General features: G+C 32.4%; 4 protein-coding genes and 1 long non-coding RNA gene across 8 annotated transcripts in view; 3 read left to right on the top strand and 2 right to left on the bottom strand.

Annotated features, from left to right (window-relative positions):
- LOC104748020 (sugar transporter ERD6-like 10) lies at window positions 471-2,871 on the top strand. 3 transcript variants are annotated; one of them, XM_019236493.1, is made up of 13 exons: window positions 471-482; window positions 574-649; window positions 737-860; window positions 958-1,050; window positions 1,134-1,214; window positions 1,345-1,429; window positions 1,538-1,581; window positions 1,658-1,720; window positions 1,863-1,922; window positions 2,056-2,109; window positions 2,225-2,284; window positions 2,398-2,512; window positions 2,739-2,871. In XM_019236493.1, exons 5-13 carry the CDS (start codon window positions 1,137-1,139, stop codon window positions 2,858-2,860), a joined length of 681 nt encoding a protein of 226 aa, XP_019092038.1. In that variant the 5' UTR covers window positions 471-482; window positions 574-649; window positions 737-860; window positions 958-1,050; window positions 1,134-1,136; the 3' UTR covers window positions 2,861-2,871. The 3 variants fall into 3 exon arrangements, with proteins under 3 accessions (XP_019092038.1, XP_019092039.1, XP_019092037.1); XM_019236494.1 differs by lacking the exons at window positions 471-482; window positions 574-649 and having other exon boundaries at window positions 849-860; window positions 958-1,030; window positions 2,398-2,469; XM_019236492.1 differs by lacking the exons at window positions 471-482; window positions 574-649; window positions 737-860 and having other exon boundaries at window positions 958-1,030.
- On the top strand, window positions 3,926-4,553 carry LOC104744646. Of its 2 annotated transcripts, none has more exons than XR_002035352.1 (3): window positions 3,926-4,014; window positions 4,128-4,195; window positions 4,469-4,553. It is a non-coding gene; the product is annotated as an uncharacterized LOC104744646 (long non-coding RNA). The 2 variants fall into 2 exon arrangements; XR_002035353.1 differs by having other exon boundaries at window positions 4,128-4,199; window positions 4,469-4,543.
- On the bottom strand, window positions 5,206-9,212 carry LOC104744645 (sugar transporter ERD6-like 9). The gene is made up of 17 exons (XM_010465725.1): window positions 8,788-9,212; window positions 8,312-8,374; window positions 8,137-8,226; window positions 7,966-8,025; window positions 7,807-7,872; window positions 7,614-7,679; window positions 7,464-7,539; window positions 7,283-7,347; window positions 7,084-7,176; window positions 6,831-6,902; window positions 6,629-6,713; window positions 6,496-6,539; window positions 6,346-6,408; window positions 6,080-6,193; window positions 5,842-5,901; window positions 5,621-5,735; window positions 5,206-5,534 (listed from the first exon to the last, which is right to left on the bottom strand). Exons 1-17 carry the CDS (start codon window positions 8,923-8,925, stop codon window positions 5,422-5,424), a joined length of 1,383 nt encoding a protein of 460 aa, XP_010464027.1. The 5' UTR covers window positions 8,926-9,212; the 3' UTR covers window positions 5,206-5,421.
- LOC104744644 (sugar transporter ERD6-like 8) lies at window positions 10,740-14,338 on the bottom strand. The gene is made up of 18 exons (XM_010465724.2): window positions 14,144-14,338; window positions 13,841-14,015; window positions 13,623-13,685; window positions 13,429-13,518; window positions 13,227-13,286; window positions 13,045-13,110; window positions 12,866-12,931; window positions 12,618-12,693; window positions 12,440-12,504; window positions 12,257-12,349; window positions 12,086-12,166; window positions 11,918-12,002; window positions 11,702-11,811; window positions 11,553-11,612; window positions 11,394-11,447; window positions 11,260-11,319; window positions 11,055-11,169; window positions 10,740-10,956 (listed from the first exon to the last, which is right to left on the bottom strand). Exons 2-18 carry the CDS (start codon window positions 13,997-13,999, stop codon window positions 10,844-10,846), a joined length of 1,416 nt encoding a protein of 471 aa, XP_010464026.1. The 5' UTR covers window positions 14,000-14,015; window positions 14,144-14,338; the 3' UTR covers window positions 10,740-10,843.
- LOC104744643 (receptor-like cytosolic serine/threonine-protein kinase RBK2) overlaps window positions 15,755-17,548 on the top strand; it is a 3,784-nt gene continuing 1,990 nt past the window's right edge. The window contains exons 1-4 of the mRNA XM_010465723.1: window positions 15,755-16,083; window positions 16,249-16,361; window positions 16,488-16,907; window positions 16,998-17,249. Of these exons, the coding sequence (XP_010464025.1) occupies window positions 16,031-16,083; window positions 16,249-16,361; window positions 16,488-16,907; window positions 16,998-17,249 (838 nt within the window). The 5' untranslated portion in view covers window positions 15,755-16,030. The remainder of the gene's footprint in view (window positions 16,084-16,248; window positions 16,362-16,487; window positions 16,908-16,997; window positions 17,250-17,548) is intronic.

The following is a 17,548-nucleotide window of genomic DNA, read 5'->3' as shown; positions in this document are numbered from 1 at the left end:
AAAAAAAAAAAAAAAAAAAAGTAGCTGCTTTCAATAAAGTATATAGCTAATATTTTTAAATTATATTAGTAATTTTGTTCGATTATTCTAGTTATCGAATATGGTACTTTTGAGTTATATAAAGATTATTGTTTATATATATATATATATTTTTTTTTTTCGTTTTGTGCAGTTTTCAGCGTTTGGTTCTTTCCTGAACTTGGGAGGTGCGGTGGGTGCCTTGTTCAGCGGTCAATTTTGTGGAAACAAAAAAGAATGTCTTCTGGTTGGACTTGGGAAGAATTTCCTTGGGCATAGGAGTTGGCTTGATTAGCTACGTGGTAATTATAATTTATTTGTATACTATATAATAGTATTTTATATAACTTCTTCTTATTTCACATTTCTCAAAACAAATATTGTCATATTCAAACAAGGTCCCTGTATATATTGCGGAAATCACACCAAAACATGTTCGCGGTGCATTTACTTCTTCAACCCAGGTAAGAAGAATTAAGTAAGAAGTTCAGTCTATTACTATCAACGCTTGTTTTTTTTCCTTTCTATTGTAAATACTCATTTTTGCCTTTGTAGCTTCTTCTAAACATTGGACTCTCACTGGTATATTTTTTTGGGACTGTCATTAATTGGCGGATACTGGCTATTATAGGTAACGAATTATAGCGTCGTAAGACATTTGCATTATTATTTTTTCTCCAATAACATGTTAACTTTTTTTTTTTTTTTTTTCTTTCAGTATTCTATAAAAGACATATACTATATATACAAATTGGTTTTACTTAAGTTCTGGTCCAGGTGCTCTTCCATGTTTTATTCAAGTGATCGGTATATACTTTATACCGGAATCTCCAAGATGGTTGGTTAGTATTTTCTTTATACATTGAATATAGATATAAAATTTGACATAAGTATGTATAAGAAGTTTTACTTCAATCATTATATTAATATTTTTTTCAGGCTAAAGTCGGTTCAGGCAAAGAAGTAGAAAGTTCTTTGCATCGACTTAGAGGAAAAGACACTGATGTTTCAGGTGAATCCGCTGAAATTCAGGTATCTCTTATCAAATTAATTTATCAGTATATTTTCTTTATAAAGTACTCATAATTATATATATTTTTTATTATATACTACAGGTTATGACAAAAATGCTTGAAGAAGATTCAAAGTCCAGTTTCTGCGACATGTTTCAGAAGAAGTATAGACGAACTCTTGTGGTATGCTAACATATATAGAGAAATTCAGAGTGAAAAAAAAGCTATTTATATACTATGATTGTACAGTTGATGGAAGTAATGATTTAATTACATAACTATACCTTTTCATTTTATTTATTTACATATGCAGATTGGAATTGGTCTAATGTTGATACAACAGTTATCTGGAGCTAGCGGTATCACATTTTACTCAAATGCCATATTTAGAAAAGCTGGTTAGAATATTCAAAGTCGTATTAGTATTTTGTTTATGATTATCACAGGCAATATTTAATGATTATCAGTATTATATAGTATGCATTTTGCATCTTTTAATTAAACAGGTTTTTCAGAGAGACTTGGGTCAATGATATTTGGTGTCTTCGTGGTGCGTACCTTTATATTAATTTTCTCTATACCGTTTATGATACCGTTTATGATTTTTTTTTTTTTACGCTCTCTAGATCCCAAAAGCTTTGATTGGTATGATACTTGTGGATAAATGGGGAAGACGACCACTCCTATTGGTTAGAAAGACATAGTTAAATAACTTAATTAGTATATACATACCATTGTACAGAAATTATTACTGAAATATATATATATATATATATATATTTCGTCTAATTATCTTTTTTTTGTTTTTATATACTTAAAACATTATTGCAGGCTTCTGCTGTAGGAATGTCCATCGGGTCCTTGCTTATTGGGGTTAGCTTCACGTTACAGGTTACTAATAATATTACCCTTAGTTAAATTGTAATAACAATTTAAATATTACACAATATATTATACAATCCAACTAATAATATTAATACAGGATATTTTTAATTTAATTCTTTTCTGATATGGGAATGAACAGGAAATGAATCTGCTTCCTGAACTGATTCCAGCTTTAGTCTTCATAAACATTCTGGTAAAATTATTCAATTTTGAAACGATCATTCCTTTTTTACATATATAACTTATCATACCTTTTTGTATTTATTTGTAGTAATAATTCTGAACCTAAAATCGATTATTTTGGTTAGGTCTACTTTGGATTTTTTGCAATCGGTATAGGAGGGCTACCTTGGGTCATTATGTCTGAGGTGAAGCATTAATTTACTTCAATTTTGTAAACACTAAAATAAGTAATAATCAAACATTTATTTATAAAACATGCAATAAAACGCTCGTATTGTTTTTTTCCCTTTTACTGCAGATATTTCCAATAAATATAAAAGTTTCAGCAGGGACAATCGTCGCATTAACATCGTGGACCACTGGGTGGTTCGTGAGTTACGCTTTCAACTTTATGTTTGAATGGAGCGCTCAAGGTCCTTTATTTTCTACTATAATATTTTCCCAATTAATTCGAATATATATGTAAGGTTTGAAAGGATATAAAGAATCGCCTTAAACAAAACCAATCTAACTCTAATCCGAACATAAGTAAATTACAAACTAGAAAGATGGTTTTAATTTACAATCTAGTTTTTATTTAATTTTAGTTTGCTAATTACATTCTCTAATTTCAGTTTATGTTGTTTTCTATAAAAATAGGAACATTTTACATATTTGCGATGGTTGGGGGAATGTCATTGATTTTTATTTGGATGCTCGTCCCGGAGACCAAAGGACAGTCACTAGAAGAACTGCAAGCTTCGCTTACAGGGACAACCTAAATAAACATTACATTGTATAATACCATGTTTAATTGTTTTTTTTTATAAACAAATATACAAATTATTATCTATTGGCAGTGTCTTTGCAAATATTATTTACATATTTTTGATAGTGATATATACAGTATATTAATAAGTCTCAAAACTAGATATTAAATGAACGAATTAGTTGAACTTAGGCAAAAAACTATATCATTCACTGAACCTGGACGGAAAACGAAAGGTACCACGAGGCTAAAAGATTGTGAGTTTTGGACCAAGAAACGTGCATGCGAGAACGTCACCTGCTTTTATATCACATCAAATCATTGTACTCTTTTCGCTTTTTTATGTCAGAAGATTTTGGTTGGGTTGGCTCGACTTTTCACGATCTAATTAACCTGAAACAAACAGGTTCGGTGGGGCTTCCTATACCAAGGAAGTTTGGTTTGACAAACAATAAAGATTATAGCACAACTGTCTGCATCGTGGGTTACATGACCTTACATAGAATTTAGACCATAATCGCTTTACACTGATATCTATATGTATATATATATACACGTTTTGTATTGATTATTTTTTATTATTTTTTTTTTAAAATAAAGATAATTTTATTCATTTTGCTTTTTTCAATTCACAAGGGACAACATTTAAAAGTTACAATGCAAAGCAGAGATGAAAAGATGAAAGAAAAATAGAAAATACAAGTAGTGAATATAGAAACTCTTGTGAAGCAACAAAAAGCATTGTGGAACTCATCGTGGAAACCATTTAGGAGTACTGTTTCTGTTTGTTTTTTGTTCCCCAAACATTTTGTATTAGACATTTAAGATAACTCGAAGTATTTAATTAGGAACGTCGAAGTTGGATTTCTTCTAAGGTTAAACCTCGAGTTTCTGGCACCATCCACCATGCAAATACAACCGTTACTCCAGTTATCATGGCGAATATACTAAAAGTCCCTGCAATTCGAATTTACGAAAAAATAAATCAAATCTTAAATTTCATAAACCGGTTTAGTGCTTTTGGGCTAGTTTTGACGACTTACCGGTTTGGCTCCAAAGAAGCATGAAATTGAAACTNCTGAACCTAAAATCGATTATTTTGGTTAGGTCTACTTTGGATTTTTTGCAATCGGTATAGGAGGGCTACCTTGGGTCATTATGTCTGAGGTGAAGCATTAATTTACTTCAATTTTGTAAACACTAAAATAAGTAATAATCAAACATTTATTTATAAAACATGCAATAAAACGCTCGTATTGTTTTTTTCCCTTTTACTGCAGATATTTCCAATAAATATAAAAGTTTCAGCAGGGACAATCGTCGCATTAACATCGTGGACCACTGGGTGGTTCGTGAGTTACGCTTTCAACTTTATGTTTGAATGGAGCGCTCAAGGTCCTTTATTTTCTACTATAATATTTTCCCAATTAATTCGAATATATATGTAAGGTTTGAAAGGATATAAAGAATCGCCTTAAACAAAACCAATCTAACTCTAATCCGAACATAAGTAAATTACAAACTAGAAAGATGGTTTTAATTTACAATCTAGTTTTTATTTAATTTTAGTTTGCTAATTACATTCTCTAATTTCAGTTTATGTTGTTTTCTATAAAAATAGGAACATTTTACATATTTGCGATGGTTGGGGGAATGTCATTGATTTTTATTTGGATGCTCGTCCCGGAGACCAAAGGACAGTCACTAGAGGAACTGCAAGCTTCGCTTACAGGGACAACCTAAATAAACATTACATTGTATAATACCATGTTTAATTGTTTTTTTTTATAAACAAATATACAAATTATTATCTATTGGCAGTGTCTTTGCAAATATTATTTACATATTTTTGATAGTGATATATACAGTATATTAATAAGTCTCAAAACTAGATATTAAATGAACGAATTAGTTGAACTTAGGCAAAAAACTATATCATTCACTGAACCTGGACGGAAAACGAAAGGTACCACGAGGCTAAAAGATTGTGAGTTTTGGACCAAGAAACGTGCATGCGAGAACGTCACCTGCTTTTATATCACATCAAATCATTGTACTCTTTTCGCTTTTTTATGTCAGAAGATTTTGGTTGGGTTGGCTCGACTTTTCACGATCTAATTAACCTGAAACAAACAGGTTCGGTGGGGCTTCCTATACCAAGGAAGTTTGGTTTGACAAACAATAAAGATTATAGCACAACTGTCTGCATCGTGGGTTACATGACCTTACATAGAATTTAGACCATAATCGCTTTACACTGATATCTATATGTATATATATATACACGTTTTGTATTGATTATTTTTTATTATTTTTTTTTTAAAATAAAGATAATTTTATTCATTTTGCTTTTTTCAATTCACAAGGGACAACATTTAAAAGTTACAATGCAAAGCAGAGATGAAAAGATGAAAGAAAAATAGAAAATACAAGTAGTGAATATAGAAACTCTTGTGAAGCAACAAAAAGCATTGTGGAACTCATCGTGGAAACCATTTAGGAGTACTGTTTCTGTTTGTTTTTTGTTCCCCAAACATTTTGTATTAGACATTTAAGATAACTCGAAGTATTTAATTAGGAACGTCGAAGTTGGATTTCTTCTAAGGTTAAACCTCGAGTTTCTGGCACCATCCACCATGCAAATACAACCGTTACTCCAGTTATCATGGCGAATATACTAAAAGTCCCTGCAATTCGAATTTACGAAAAAATAAATCAAATCTTAAATTTCATAAACCGGTTTAGTGCTTTTGGGCTAGTTTTGACGACTTACCGGTTTGGCTCCAAAGAAGCATGAAATTGAAACTGTAGCTGACGATCCAACCAGTAAACCAGTTCGTTATGGTTATTAAACTCCCAGCTACCACTTTCATGTTCATCGGGAATATCTAAACAATAATATAACACGAATATATTGAACAATTTAAATGTCAACACAAGAAGTCAGAAATAACTTTGCTTAAGGATGCCAAAAGTAAATAAATGTGCAAATACCTCAGACATTATAATCCATGGTAGCCCTCCTAATCCAGCCGCGAACATCATACTATATGTCTGTTTGGATATTGATTTATTATTTTAGTAAAATCACATTTTGAAAATTTTATAGAATATATCACTCAATACTCAATACAGTGTCATCGGTTAATTATATCAGGTTATTTTTAATTATCTAAATAATTCAGAAGCATGACTTTTATTTTTGAAATTGCATAAATTGGATCTCACTTACCAATATTCCTATAAATGCCAAAGTGGGAGTAACATTTACAATCCCAGGGACACCTTTCAGTGCGAACGCTACTGCAAGTAAGATACAACCTAAACATAAACCAGATGCAGATACCTGCAAATTTGTACATTAAACATTATATATTAGTATATATATATATATATATATATTAGTTGAGTAAAAAAAAAACATTATATATTAGTAAACGTAATTAATCATTTTTTTTGGTGCAACACGTAATTAATAAAATAAAATAAAATTATAACCATAAGAAGTGGCCGTCTTCCCCATCGTTCCACAAGTATCAGACCCAATATAGCTTTTGGTACCTATCATGATCAATGATGTGTTTACTGGGAGAACTGCGGTTACAATTTCATAAATTCAAATCGAAGAAAGTTACATAATATACGTACCACGACAATAGACAACACCGTCATCCCAATCCGAGAAGGAAAACCTTTTTATATAAAACCATTAATTTAGCTACGTGATGATCATATAATAAGAAAGATATAATATATCTAAATGAAACTGACAAAATTTTACCCGCAAGATCAAATATGCTGCCTACGTAATAAGATAATCCTGCGCTTCCACTTAACTGTTGCAGAAGCATCAAACCTATCCCGATCTAAATTTAGGTAACCACCCAAAAAAGAAAAACACGTTAACTAATCATACATCATTTAAATTACTCGAGTATAAATATTTGTTGCTAGTTAATGAACAAAAGTACCCATTTTCATACCGTAAGTTGACGAGTATATTTCCTTTTGAAAAGACTACGCATGCTGATATTCGCGGAAGCATCAACAGAAATCTGCAAAATTAGTAGTAAAATGATGAGCAAAAAATATTAATGTTGAAAGTATAAAACAAACAATATCTTTTTAGAATACAACTAAGTTTTCTGAGAAACAATTCGGTATACGTAAAACATAAAATAATGGATGAGATAGTAAAAAAGTTTTAATACTAATTTTCATAATGTTATAATGTACCATGATTTCTCGAGTTTCTTTTTTAATATCAGCTTCTTCTCCTCTTAATTTCTGAAGAACAACCTCACATTCCTCGTCGCGGCATTCTTTTGCCTACAACAATCAATTAATGACGTTATATATTTTCCATTTCTAATTTATTGCTTTACAAAAATAGACAGTACAATATATATAATATGATTCATATGATATGACGAACCAGCCATCTTGGAGATTCAGGAATGAAGAACAACCCAAAAAGTTGTATCAAGCATGGAGATATGCCTGAAAGACGTTAAAGTATCTCTAGTGAAACTGTTTTATTATTCCAGAAATTAAATTTAATTATCGAAAATGAAAGTTGGAGAAAAAAGAAATAAAAGTATATGAGATTGAATCACCGATTAGGGCAATCGTTCTCCATGACATGAAATTTCCAAGGTAATACGCGATTGCGAGCCCACAGTTTTGCAACAGCTGTAAATAGCTAAACATTCATCAGTATATATATAAGTTTGATTAGAAACTAACTACTATAAATTTTACTTAACCTGATTGCTAAATGTAAAAGTGCCTCGCACATTTTTGGGAGCTATTTCTGCGATATATATAGGAACCTATAATAAGATTTATTTATAAACCAGTGTTATTAAAAGTTAGAGATATCTAGCCAAAAAGAAAAGAAAATAACGTTTAGGGATGGTAATTAGAATATTTATAATCAGAACCAAAAAAAAAAGGTACCACGTAGCTAAGGAGACCAACTCCAACTCCCACAAAGAATCGTCCGAAGTCCAGCCAAATAATATTCTACGCGCAAAGATAAACTATTCGATATTAGAGAGTACGTAAGCTTATAATATAAAGTAACAATTAATACTAAAGGGATAATAGTGAAGAAACCTTGGCTAGTGCAATTGCAAGCCATCCACTTATGCAGAATACATCCGCGATCCACAAAGTCTTAAGAAAATATTTTAGAACGAAAACATTATTAAAAGGGATTAAGAGGTTTAATTAAGGAATATGTTATCTGTAGTGTTGGGGGTGAATTTAGAATGATAGATATCTAACCATTTTACGACCAAATGAATCTGCAATCGTGGCGCTAAAAATTGCGCCGATCATTCCTCCAAACGTCAATAGCGAACCAAATACAGAAAACTGCGAAAATAAATTTTAATTAAACTGAACTTTTTTATTTGTTAAAACGTATCAGAAATAGTTATGAACTTAGTTAAATACTTACTTGTGCGATATTAAGATCAAGATCTTCCATAATGAAGGCCATTGTACCAGCAGTATGCCCTAACTGATTCTCATCAAAAAGTAATTGAAGATAGATGAAATTTAACACAGTTGGAATATTTCTTTGCAAAACCCATTCCGATATGATTTTCGAAAAATGCTATTTGGAATATTCCAAAANAAAAAAAAAAAAAAAAAAAAAAAAAAAAAAAAAAAAAAAAAAAAAAAAAGAGTAACCAATCTATATCATGATGTTCTATATGATCATGGCGATGGCGGGTTGTAGAAATTTGTCAACTGTTGGTACGATAGAAGTTTATGTATCATGGTGATGGGTCTAAAGAGATCGGAATATTAAAAAGTTCTATAAAGAGAAACGTACATGAGCACTTCTCAATACCAGTTGACTTTTTAAAAAATTTATCAAAAAAAGAAGTAATCAAATCAAAATTTAGAAAGAGAGAGATGGGAACATACGGCAACGCCAAAGGAGAAAGACGCAGAGACGATGATGAAAGTGGTGAAGAAAAGAAGTGGAGTACTTGTAGTTGCACTCTCTTCCTTATTTACCAATAATAATCCTTTCTCGATACTACTACTACTCTCTCCCTCCATTTTTTTTTTTCAGTCAAAGTATCTCAAAAAACTAGAATTGAACGGAGCTGAAGAACAAGAACAAGAGAGATAGAGAGACGACTCTGATAGCTATGGTTTCTCTTTATATGGATTTATTTAGATGTGTTGACGTCGTTATTTACTGTTATGTCATCTATCTACTGCAGTTATGGTACAATATTGGATTCGTGCTCGTACCATCATTGTAATATTATTCCGATCATTTTATAATTGCTAGATTGTTTGAAAGAAAAGGAAAAAAAAAGACTAATCCCTGATAGAAAGTCATAAATTAAAGAAAAAAACNAAAAAAAAAAAAAAAAAAAAAAAAAAAAAAAAAAAAAAAAACTTAGCAAACTGTACGATTGCTCATCATGTCTATGCAGTTCTTCATAGAAAAACTCAAAAACATTATTATGCTAGAAAAAAAAAAAGTGTAAAATGACAGTTGGAAAGTATAGTTTGCTTGTATTGGTAGATTAATTAGATCACATATTTAAATCAGCGAGGTTATTCAAAAAAAAAATAAAAAATCAGAAGTCTTATCAGGAATATAATATTTTTATTTCAAGTAGACTTTTAATAGTTTCATCTAAACTGAGAACATAGATACTCGGCTGTTATTGACGCTCATCTTCCTGTTGGTGGTTCGACTTTGTTAATTAGATCATTTAATAGATCTAAATTGAACAAGTCTTCTAACATTTAAAGTTCTCGATACAATTCTTTCCTGATGTGTTCCAAGGTCACATGTGGATCACGTCTATATAGCCTCTTCTAAATCATTAGTTCCATAAGAGGCATTTCCCTTTTTAGCACATCACATTTTTTTTTTTTTTTTTTTTTTAATTTGGCAAAAATAATAACGCTGATATGTTTTGGACTTACAGTACTATACAAATATATATTATCAAGAAAAAGGATTCGCGTATATATGGCAAGTTTTCAATTTAATATTTTGAATAAGAATGTATGAGTTTACATTGAAAGCTTAACTATATATTAATATATACATTTGTATATATAAATACATATTTTACATTCATGATTCTTAGTAATTGGTGGTGTGGAAAAATTCGTTTTAAAAAAAAAATATTCCTATTACTGTTTGATGTGGCAATATCTAAAACGTAATCTTAATCTGCATATCACATGTTTCTGAGAGAGATTAAAGTGCATTTGATCCAAATTTGTTAATTATAAATTCTAAAATATATATATATATATATATATATAAATTTTAAATGATTATTACGCTACTAATATGACAACTATTCAACGTGCTAAACCGTTAAAAATTATAATCAAAATATACAGGCCCTAATAACACCTAGTACCGGTACTAATAAGTAAACGTAAGAATCAAATGTAAGACCAAAAAAAAAAATCAGTTGATCAAAAGAAGACAAAAACAAACAAATAAGAATAAAAATATGGCCACGAATTTGTCGCGGTGTTTGATCATGTCAACAGATTCAATACTTCAGCAGCTGCTTCACCCGTTTTCTTTCTTATTTTAATTTAACTTATGTATGTTACATATTGGCAGTTTAACGTTTTTTTTTTAATCATAATGTGTAAAGCGAAAGATTATATATTAATAGACAAAACCGTGAGAACACATTAGTCGTTTTAGTCTATAATCAAACCTACCTAAATTCCAAAAACATTCGAAATGGAGCCTGTTAGGTCCTGGTTCTTATCTTTTGAAATTTTAAGCATTGACTTTGAGGAAAACCTTTTACCAAAGAACGTAACATGCCCATTCCAATTGACTAATTAATGAACCTGTTAAATTTATATACAGAGCCTCGTTTAACGAACAAGAAAGTTCAGATATATTTAAAAATATATGGCATGAATTTGCAACTTTGCATGTAGATATTTGTTACTTATATAAATAAAAAACATTGTAGAATTACATCATCATTGCTTGAATCTCTTCCAAGGTTCTGCCTTTGGTTTCAGGAACAAGTTTTGCTATGAAGATAATAGCTAATACACATACCCCACCATACACATAGAATGCACCTGATGAAAACAATATATTAATTTGTTGTTCCTTTACCTATGTTATGTAAATAAAAGAAAATCTATAGAAAAAAAAAAAAGAAAAAAAAATGTAATACCATGAGGGCTCCAAAGCATGAGAAAGTTGAACGTGAAGGAGACAAACCATGAACTTAGCCAATTTACCACAGTGACAAGTCCTCCAGCAGTTCCTTTGAGATTAATTGGAAATATCTGCATTTTTTTTTTTTAAATTATAAGGTTAATGACAAGAATATTTATCGAATGTGAATATGTGAACATTCTATATTGTTTAAAATTTACCTCAGACATTATAACCCATGGGATTGCACCCATTCCAATCGAGAATGAACCGATATAAACCTGAAAATTGAATTTCTTGATCAAACAAAGGACTAAACCGGATGTTAAAACCAATAATTGGGTTCATTGCTTACCAAGACACCGCTAACTGCAAGGGCCGGGATGAGATCAAGTGCTAAACCATGGGCCTGATTAATTAACATCAAAACCAAAATCAAACTGGTTATAATCTATACGTCCTTATTTCCCAACACCATATACGAGTCTAAGCTTAATCTTTCGATTGAACTGACCTTCAAAAGAAATGAATTTCCGATGAGCAAACATCCGATGAGCATCCCAACAGCTGAAGCCTGCAATGTACAACCGACATTGTCAGACCGGACAATCTAAACCGGTATTTTGCGGTTTATTGGAAACCCAAGCTAAGTAAGAACCATACCAAAAGAAGTGGCCTTCTTCCAAGCCTATCAATTAGCAGTGTTGCACCGAGTGCTGTTAGAACAACTTGTTCGATCGAGTACAAAATGCTTCCAAGAGTTGGGGATGCTCCTGATATTACCGAAACCGGAACATAACAAACCGATGAATATTATTGGTCTAGAAACAAAGCAATGTTAGTGTTAAACACTTTGCTAGATCTTGTTCGAATTATAACCTGCTGATACGAATATTTGTTGTGCGTAAAATATAACACCATTTATTCCAACGCACTGCTGGAAAACCATCAAACCAACTCCCACCTGATACCAATACACACAACCATAAGACTAAACCAAACCGAGAAACGTAATTATCGTCGGTTATTGGAATTAGAGATTCTTACAATCACAAATCGAATGTTCTTTTTGTCAACAAGGTCCCATAGTGTGGTTTTTGGGAGGTGGGCAAGAGTCGCCAAGTACTCCTATAAACCAAAATCCAAAAATTAGAAATGTCATGTGACGTACCAAAACCGGTTTCTTATTTCGATTTATTGGTTTAATTGAGTTTGTACCTTGATATCCTCGGCTTCTCTTGTGATATTGGCGTGAGGACCCCTAAGTTTCTGCAACGCGATTTCAAAATCGCGGTGGCGGCCAACCATTTCCTTTAAACACGAAACGTGTCCGAGTTATGTTCGGTTAGTTTCCAGCCATAGGTTCTAAACCGAAATTGATATATGGAGCTTTGATCTTACCAGCCATCTGGGTGATTCAGGAATGAACCAAGTCCCAAAGAATAGAACCACGCACGGTGCGACGCCTGAAATTGGTTAATTAAACCTTGTTTTGTTATAACCAAATCAAATTTAACTACCACAGTTACTAAACCAATACCAAATGTCTCCGGTTAAGCTACCGCACAGACAAATTTACCGGTTAATGCAAGTGTTCTCCAGTTTACGACAGCGCCTATGAGGAACATAGAAGCCAATCCGATTACAAGAAAGAGCTGCAAAATTAACAATATTTATCACAAAAAAAATTCAATATATAGTTCTGTTTTATTTATTAAAATAATCTAAACAGCTCTATTTCTATTATAATGCACCAAACATTTGCTAGTTCATATATATGACGATATTGTAATCATCAGACATTTCTATGGGATCATATATAATCACCTGGTTAAGCGTCGCTAATGCTCCTCGTAAATTTCTCGGACTGATTTCGGCGATGAAAACCGGTACCTACACCATAAATCAGTGCAAATGTGATTTTTTGTAAAATAGTTTCATGACAAAAAGACATAATAATATGGCTTTTTATCCATAAGGGGATATAGCTTTGTAACATGACATACCACATAGGAAAGGGTACCACAACCATAACCCGTGAGAAATCTTCCAAAATCCAAAGGTACGTCACCCTAACACATCGAAAAAATTAAACAAAGATATTGAATCGTTAATTTTCATATTATTTAGAGTTTTTCTTTTTAAGACAAATAGTGAAGAAATTTTTAGCACATAGAAACAAAAAAACCTTGGCGATGTAAATAATAAGCCAACCAATGGCAGAGATCACTGAAGCCAACCTCATGGCCTGTCTCGAAAAAAACCATGTGAGCCAAAAACTATATTAATATATTATGTTTTAGTTAGACAATATTGTAAATGCAACATATCACAAACTGATTCTTGTGTGCATGTTGAGATAAAAACAAATTTGTTTAGCTAGGTTATACCCCTTTGCGACCAATGAAATCGGAGATCTTCCCCGATGTAATGGCGCCGAGCACTGCTCCCACATTTAATATCGATCCGAAAACTGAAAACTAGATTAGCCAAAACACACAAACAACAAATTTGAGAAATATACATACATATATCGCAACACATCTATAAAATGTAGAATACATAATTTATATACTTAAGAAACCTGGGAATATGATAAATCAAGCTCTTCCATAATCCCAAACTGGGTCGGAGCCGAATACCCCACCTATTAAAAACGAAAAGAAAACACATACACACAAAGATTGTCTCGTATCAACAAGAATTTAATCGTTATTCATAGTTTTCTTATTTTACTTTGTAAATGGGATTAATTGAAAAAGGTTAAATGAAAGTGAGAGATAGGGTTAAAAAAAATCTTACGCATGTTCCAAACTCGAAGGAACCACAAACGGCAATGAATGTGCTTAGATAAACCATCCACGACGCTTCTTCTGAGACGTCGGATTCTTTCTCCGGTAGCAGCAACGGCTCAGATTTGCCGTTCATTTTCTCCATGTCGTCCTCTTTTCTTCTCGTCATTTTCTTGGCAATTCCCCTTTTTCAAATCAACCGCAACGAATACTTATTTTTTTTTTTTTTTTGTACGTAGATATAATTAAGCTGTGTAACAATTTTTTAGTTATGTGAATTTGTTAAAGAAAAAAAAGGATTTGGATAACTCACCGGAGGAGATGAGAAGGCACCGTATTTTTAGATCTCAAAAACTCTTGATTTGTTTTGAGTTTATTGATGTATGTCTATATATAACTCTCTGTGAATCAACACATGTATGTATGTATTTATATGTTAGAGCATAGACGATAGCTAGGCTGGCTTAGTTAAGACCCATGCATGATGATTTTGGACGAATTAGACAATTTGAACTAATTTATTCTAGATACTACACTATAAAAGTCCAGTGCGTTAGCAATTAGAAATTGTTGATTGACTCAATTTGAAAGTATTTAAGTAAGATAATTCCAAAGTAGCAAACTACCAGCATCTATATAATCTACTAATTTACATATTGCACGGTAATAAATATTATTTTTACAACTGATAATCAATAATAATTTTTTTTCTCAAAATATTCACAAATGATACAATGTACATCATGCAGTGTGTGACTAGATTGGTGATATGCATGGTTTGTTATTATTGTTTTTTCTTTTTGGTGATGGTTTATGACATATTGACATACACAATGACGTGTAATTGACTCAAAGATTTGATCCGTTACGACCCTTGTTTCCCGCGGATCCGATGCTCTTTGGACTTTGGTTTTTTTCCCCAACGCAAGATCTAAGCTGTGATATTATAGTATCCCTGCAGATTGTGGAATGGTTAAAGAATGGGTCTATAAATTCAACCTCCTCAAACTATCCCCCAGCTGCAACTATAAATTATCAAAATCTATGAAAATGGCTTTTGTCGGCACAGTTGAACTGAATATACCAACTTGGATGGAAGTTGGAATCCAGTGTCTCGAGAAATAACTTATTTAACCATCGTTATAGAAACTCAACGTAGGGTATTTGATTTGATAGAACAGAACAGTACGTCAGTACCTAACAAGATGTTCATAATGATCGATGTCTCCCATCTTACAAAACAATCAAGTATTGAACAATGATTTCAATTATTCATTTCAATCATCATTGTGATGACAACTTTAACCATCTAAACCTTAACGAAAAGAATCAAGAAAAAACAAAGAAAACCCATCAATATCTCAGAAAATAAAAATCATATAATTGGGTGCAAAGCAATAAAGTCAATGCAGGTTTTAATGCAGGCTTGCTGCATCATATACACACACAAAAGTTATCCTATTTACAAGAAAGAAACTACAAAACGAGTAGTAATCTTTTGTTACTTGAAAAAAACAGAATAGGAGTATTATTTTCATCGTTTGTCCCAAATAAAAAAGTATTATTTTCATCATCATCACAATATATACTTTTTTTTTTTTTTATGGATCAACAAGTATCACAAATATATACAAGAATGTAAAATACTTAGATAGATTTACTTGGGTTTCCTTTAGTTTTAGTTGATAACTAAAAAGTATAAATCCCTTGTTATGATCAACCAGAAAAAGAAATTATAAAAATCTTTTCATCTTTAAAAGACTCTAAATTAGGATACCACTTAGGAATTAGGATAACGAGACGACATACAAAGCGAGTTCTACGGACCCTTTTCGCAATAAATGAAGCCAAGAGAAGTGTCCATTCAATCCAAAGAGAGAAAAATCAAAAGGTATTGCTAAATATAGGATTTAGTCATATTAGAGTCTAATTTAATAGCTTAACAAAAACAAAACTAGTAGATCTACCATTGGTCAACGAAAACAAACATTTAAATTAGTAATCAAAATTTTAAACACAAAGACAAAACCTTTTCTTTCGGGGGTGTCTCGAGACGAACACCAAAGTTCAAAACTTCTTTCTATTTTTCTTTTTGGAAACAAACTTCTTTCTATTTCTTTTCCATGTTCCTCTCTGTCTTTGGTTCTTTTAGGTTTATGAGAAAAATCTTAAAAGTTTCAAAGAAAATTAAAACTCTGTCATGGCGGTAGACCAAAGCAAAGAAGCTTCTCCCTTGTGTTGTGCTCTTCCAATGTAATCAATCAAAGCACTTACTGTATTTTCCTACGTTTTTTTTTTAATCTTTGTTCTCATATTTGATTAAGCATATTAAAGAACTTTCCCAACTATTTTCTCTCACTTCCCTTATTCCCTAGATAATTTACTTATTGTTCTTTTATTCTGAATCTTCGGAGGCAGGTACAACTCTAAATATTCAAGTTATGTCACTGAAGAAGATTACAACGACGTGAACCATACGACAAAACACAAAAGAACCAACGCTTTTCTCATGAATTCTGCTTCAGCTCACGGTAACATCTATCTCCTCTGTTTCATACTCTGTTCTCCTTGTCCTATGTTTTCTCATACATTGCTTGTAGATCACGAAAACCAATCTTCTTGATTCTTCCAACGTTTGCTCTCTATTCCCCTCTCAGATCTAAGATGTCTAGAGGTAGAGAAAGAGAAACAAGACCCTAAATCACCGAGAGGAGCCCTCGAAGCCTGCTTAACCCGATGCTCAATCTCTTCCTCCTCATCCTCCTCTGACGATCCTCAAGCTAGCGATAACAACAACACAGACGCAGACGCAGACGCAGACGCAAACGTACGGTGCATTAATCACAGAGCATCTTCTAATTGGGGAAAGTTCTTCAAACTATGGAAACGCAGATCCATGAAACGTCTCTCTTCCTTTCCTCCTTTGAGCGGCGCCGCCCCATCTATCTCCAAACATAACAAAAGCGCAGATCCACATATCAATGGTTTGATCCTTCACGACATCTACGATTTCCAGTCATCTCTTCACAACTTCTCAATCTCTGATATCGAAATCGCAACTGACTATTTCAATCCCGGTATCGAGTTATATACTCTCTTTTACTTACTATTTGGGTGCTTCTCTGTGACAGCGGTTAAAAAGATGCTTCTTCTATAAATGTTTGCAGAAAACATTATCGGACGAGGTGGTTATGCGGAGGTGTACCAAGGAATTTTACCGGAAGGGAAACTAATCGCTGTGAAACGTTTGACGAAAGGCACACCGGACGAGCAAACAGCCGAGTTTTTATCGGAACTTGGGATAATAGCTCATATTGATCATCCTAACACTGCCAAATTCATCGGTTGTTGCATCGAGGGTGGAATGCATCTCGTTTTCCGGTTATCTCCTCTTGGAAGCCTAGGCTCTCTCCTCCATGGTTCGTATGTTCACCCCTAAACTTAAATGGATAGATCGGACATTTTCAACTTATCTATCCTTAACGCGCAGTTTAATTATCTCAGGACCATCGAAAGATAAGCTGACTTGGAGCAGACGTTACAAGGTGGCGTTAGGAACAGCAGATGGACTAATGTATCTTCATGAGAGTTGTCAAAGACGAATCATTCATCGAGACATCAAAGCCGATAACATTCTTCTCACCGAAGATTTTCAACCGCAGATTTGTGATTTTGGGTTAGCCAAATGGCTTCCCAAGCAATTGACGCACCATAACGT

Source organism: Camelina sativa, chromosome 15 (assembly GCF_000633955.1).
Source record: "Camelina sativa cultivar DH55 chromosome 15, Cs, whole genome shotgun sequence".
Taxonomy (NCBI): Eukaryota; Viridiplantae; Streptophyta; class Magnoliopsida; order Brassicales; family Brassicaceae; genus Camelina; species Camelina sativa.
Note: the sequence above shows the minus strand (reverse complement) of the source record. Positions and strands in the feature narration are given on the sequence as shown.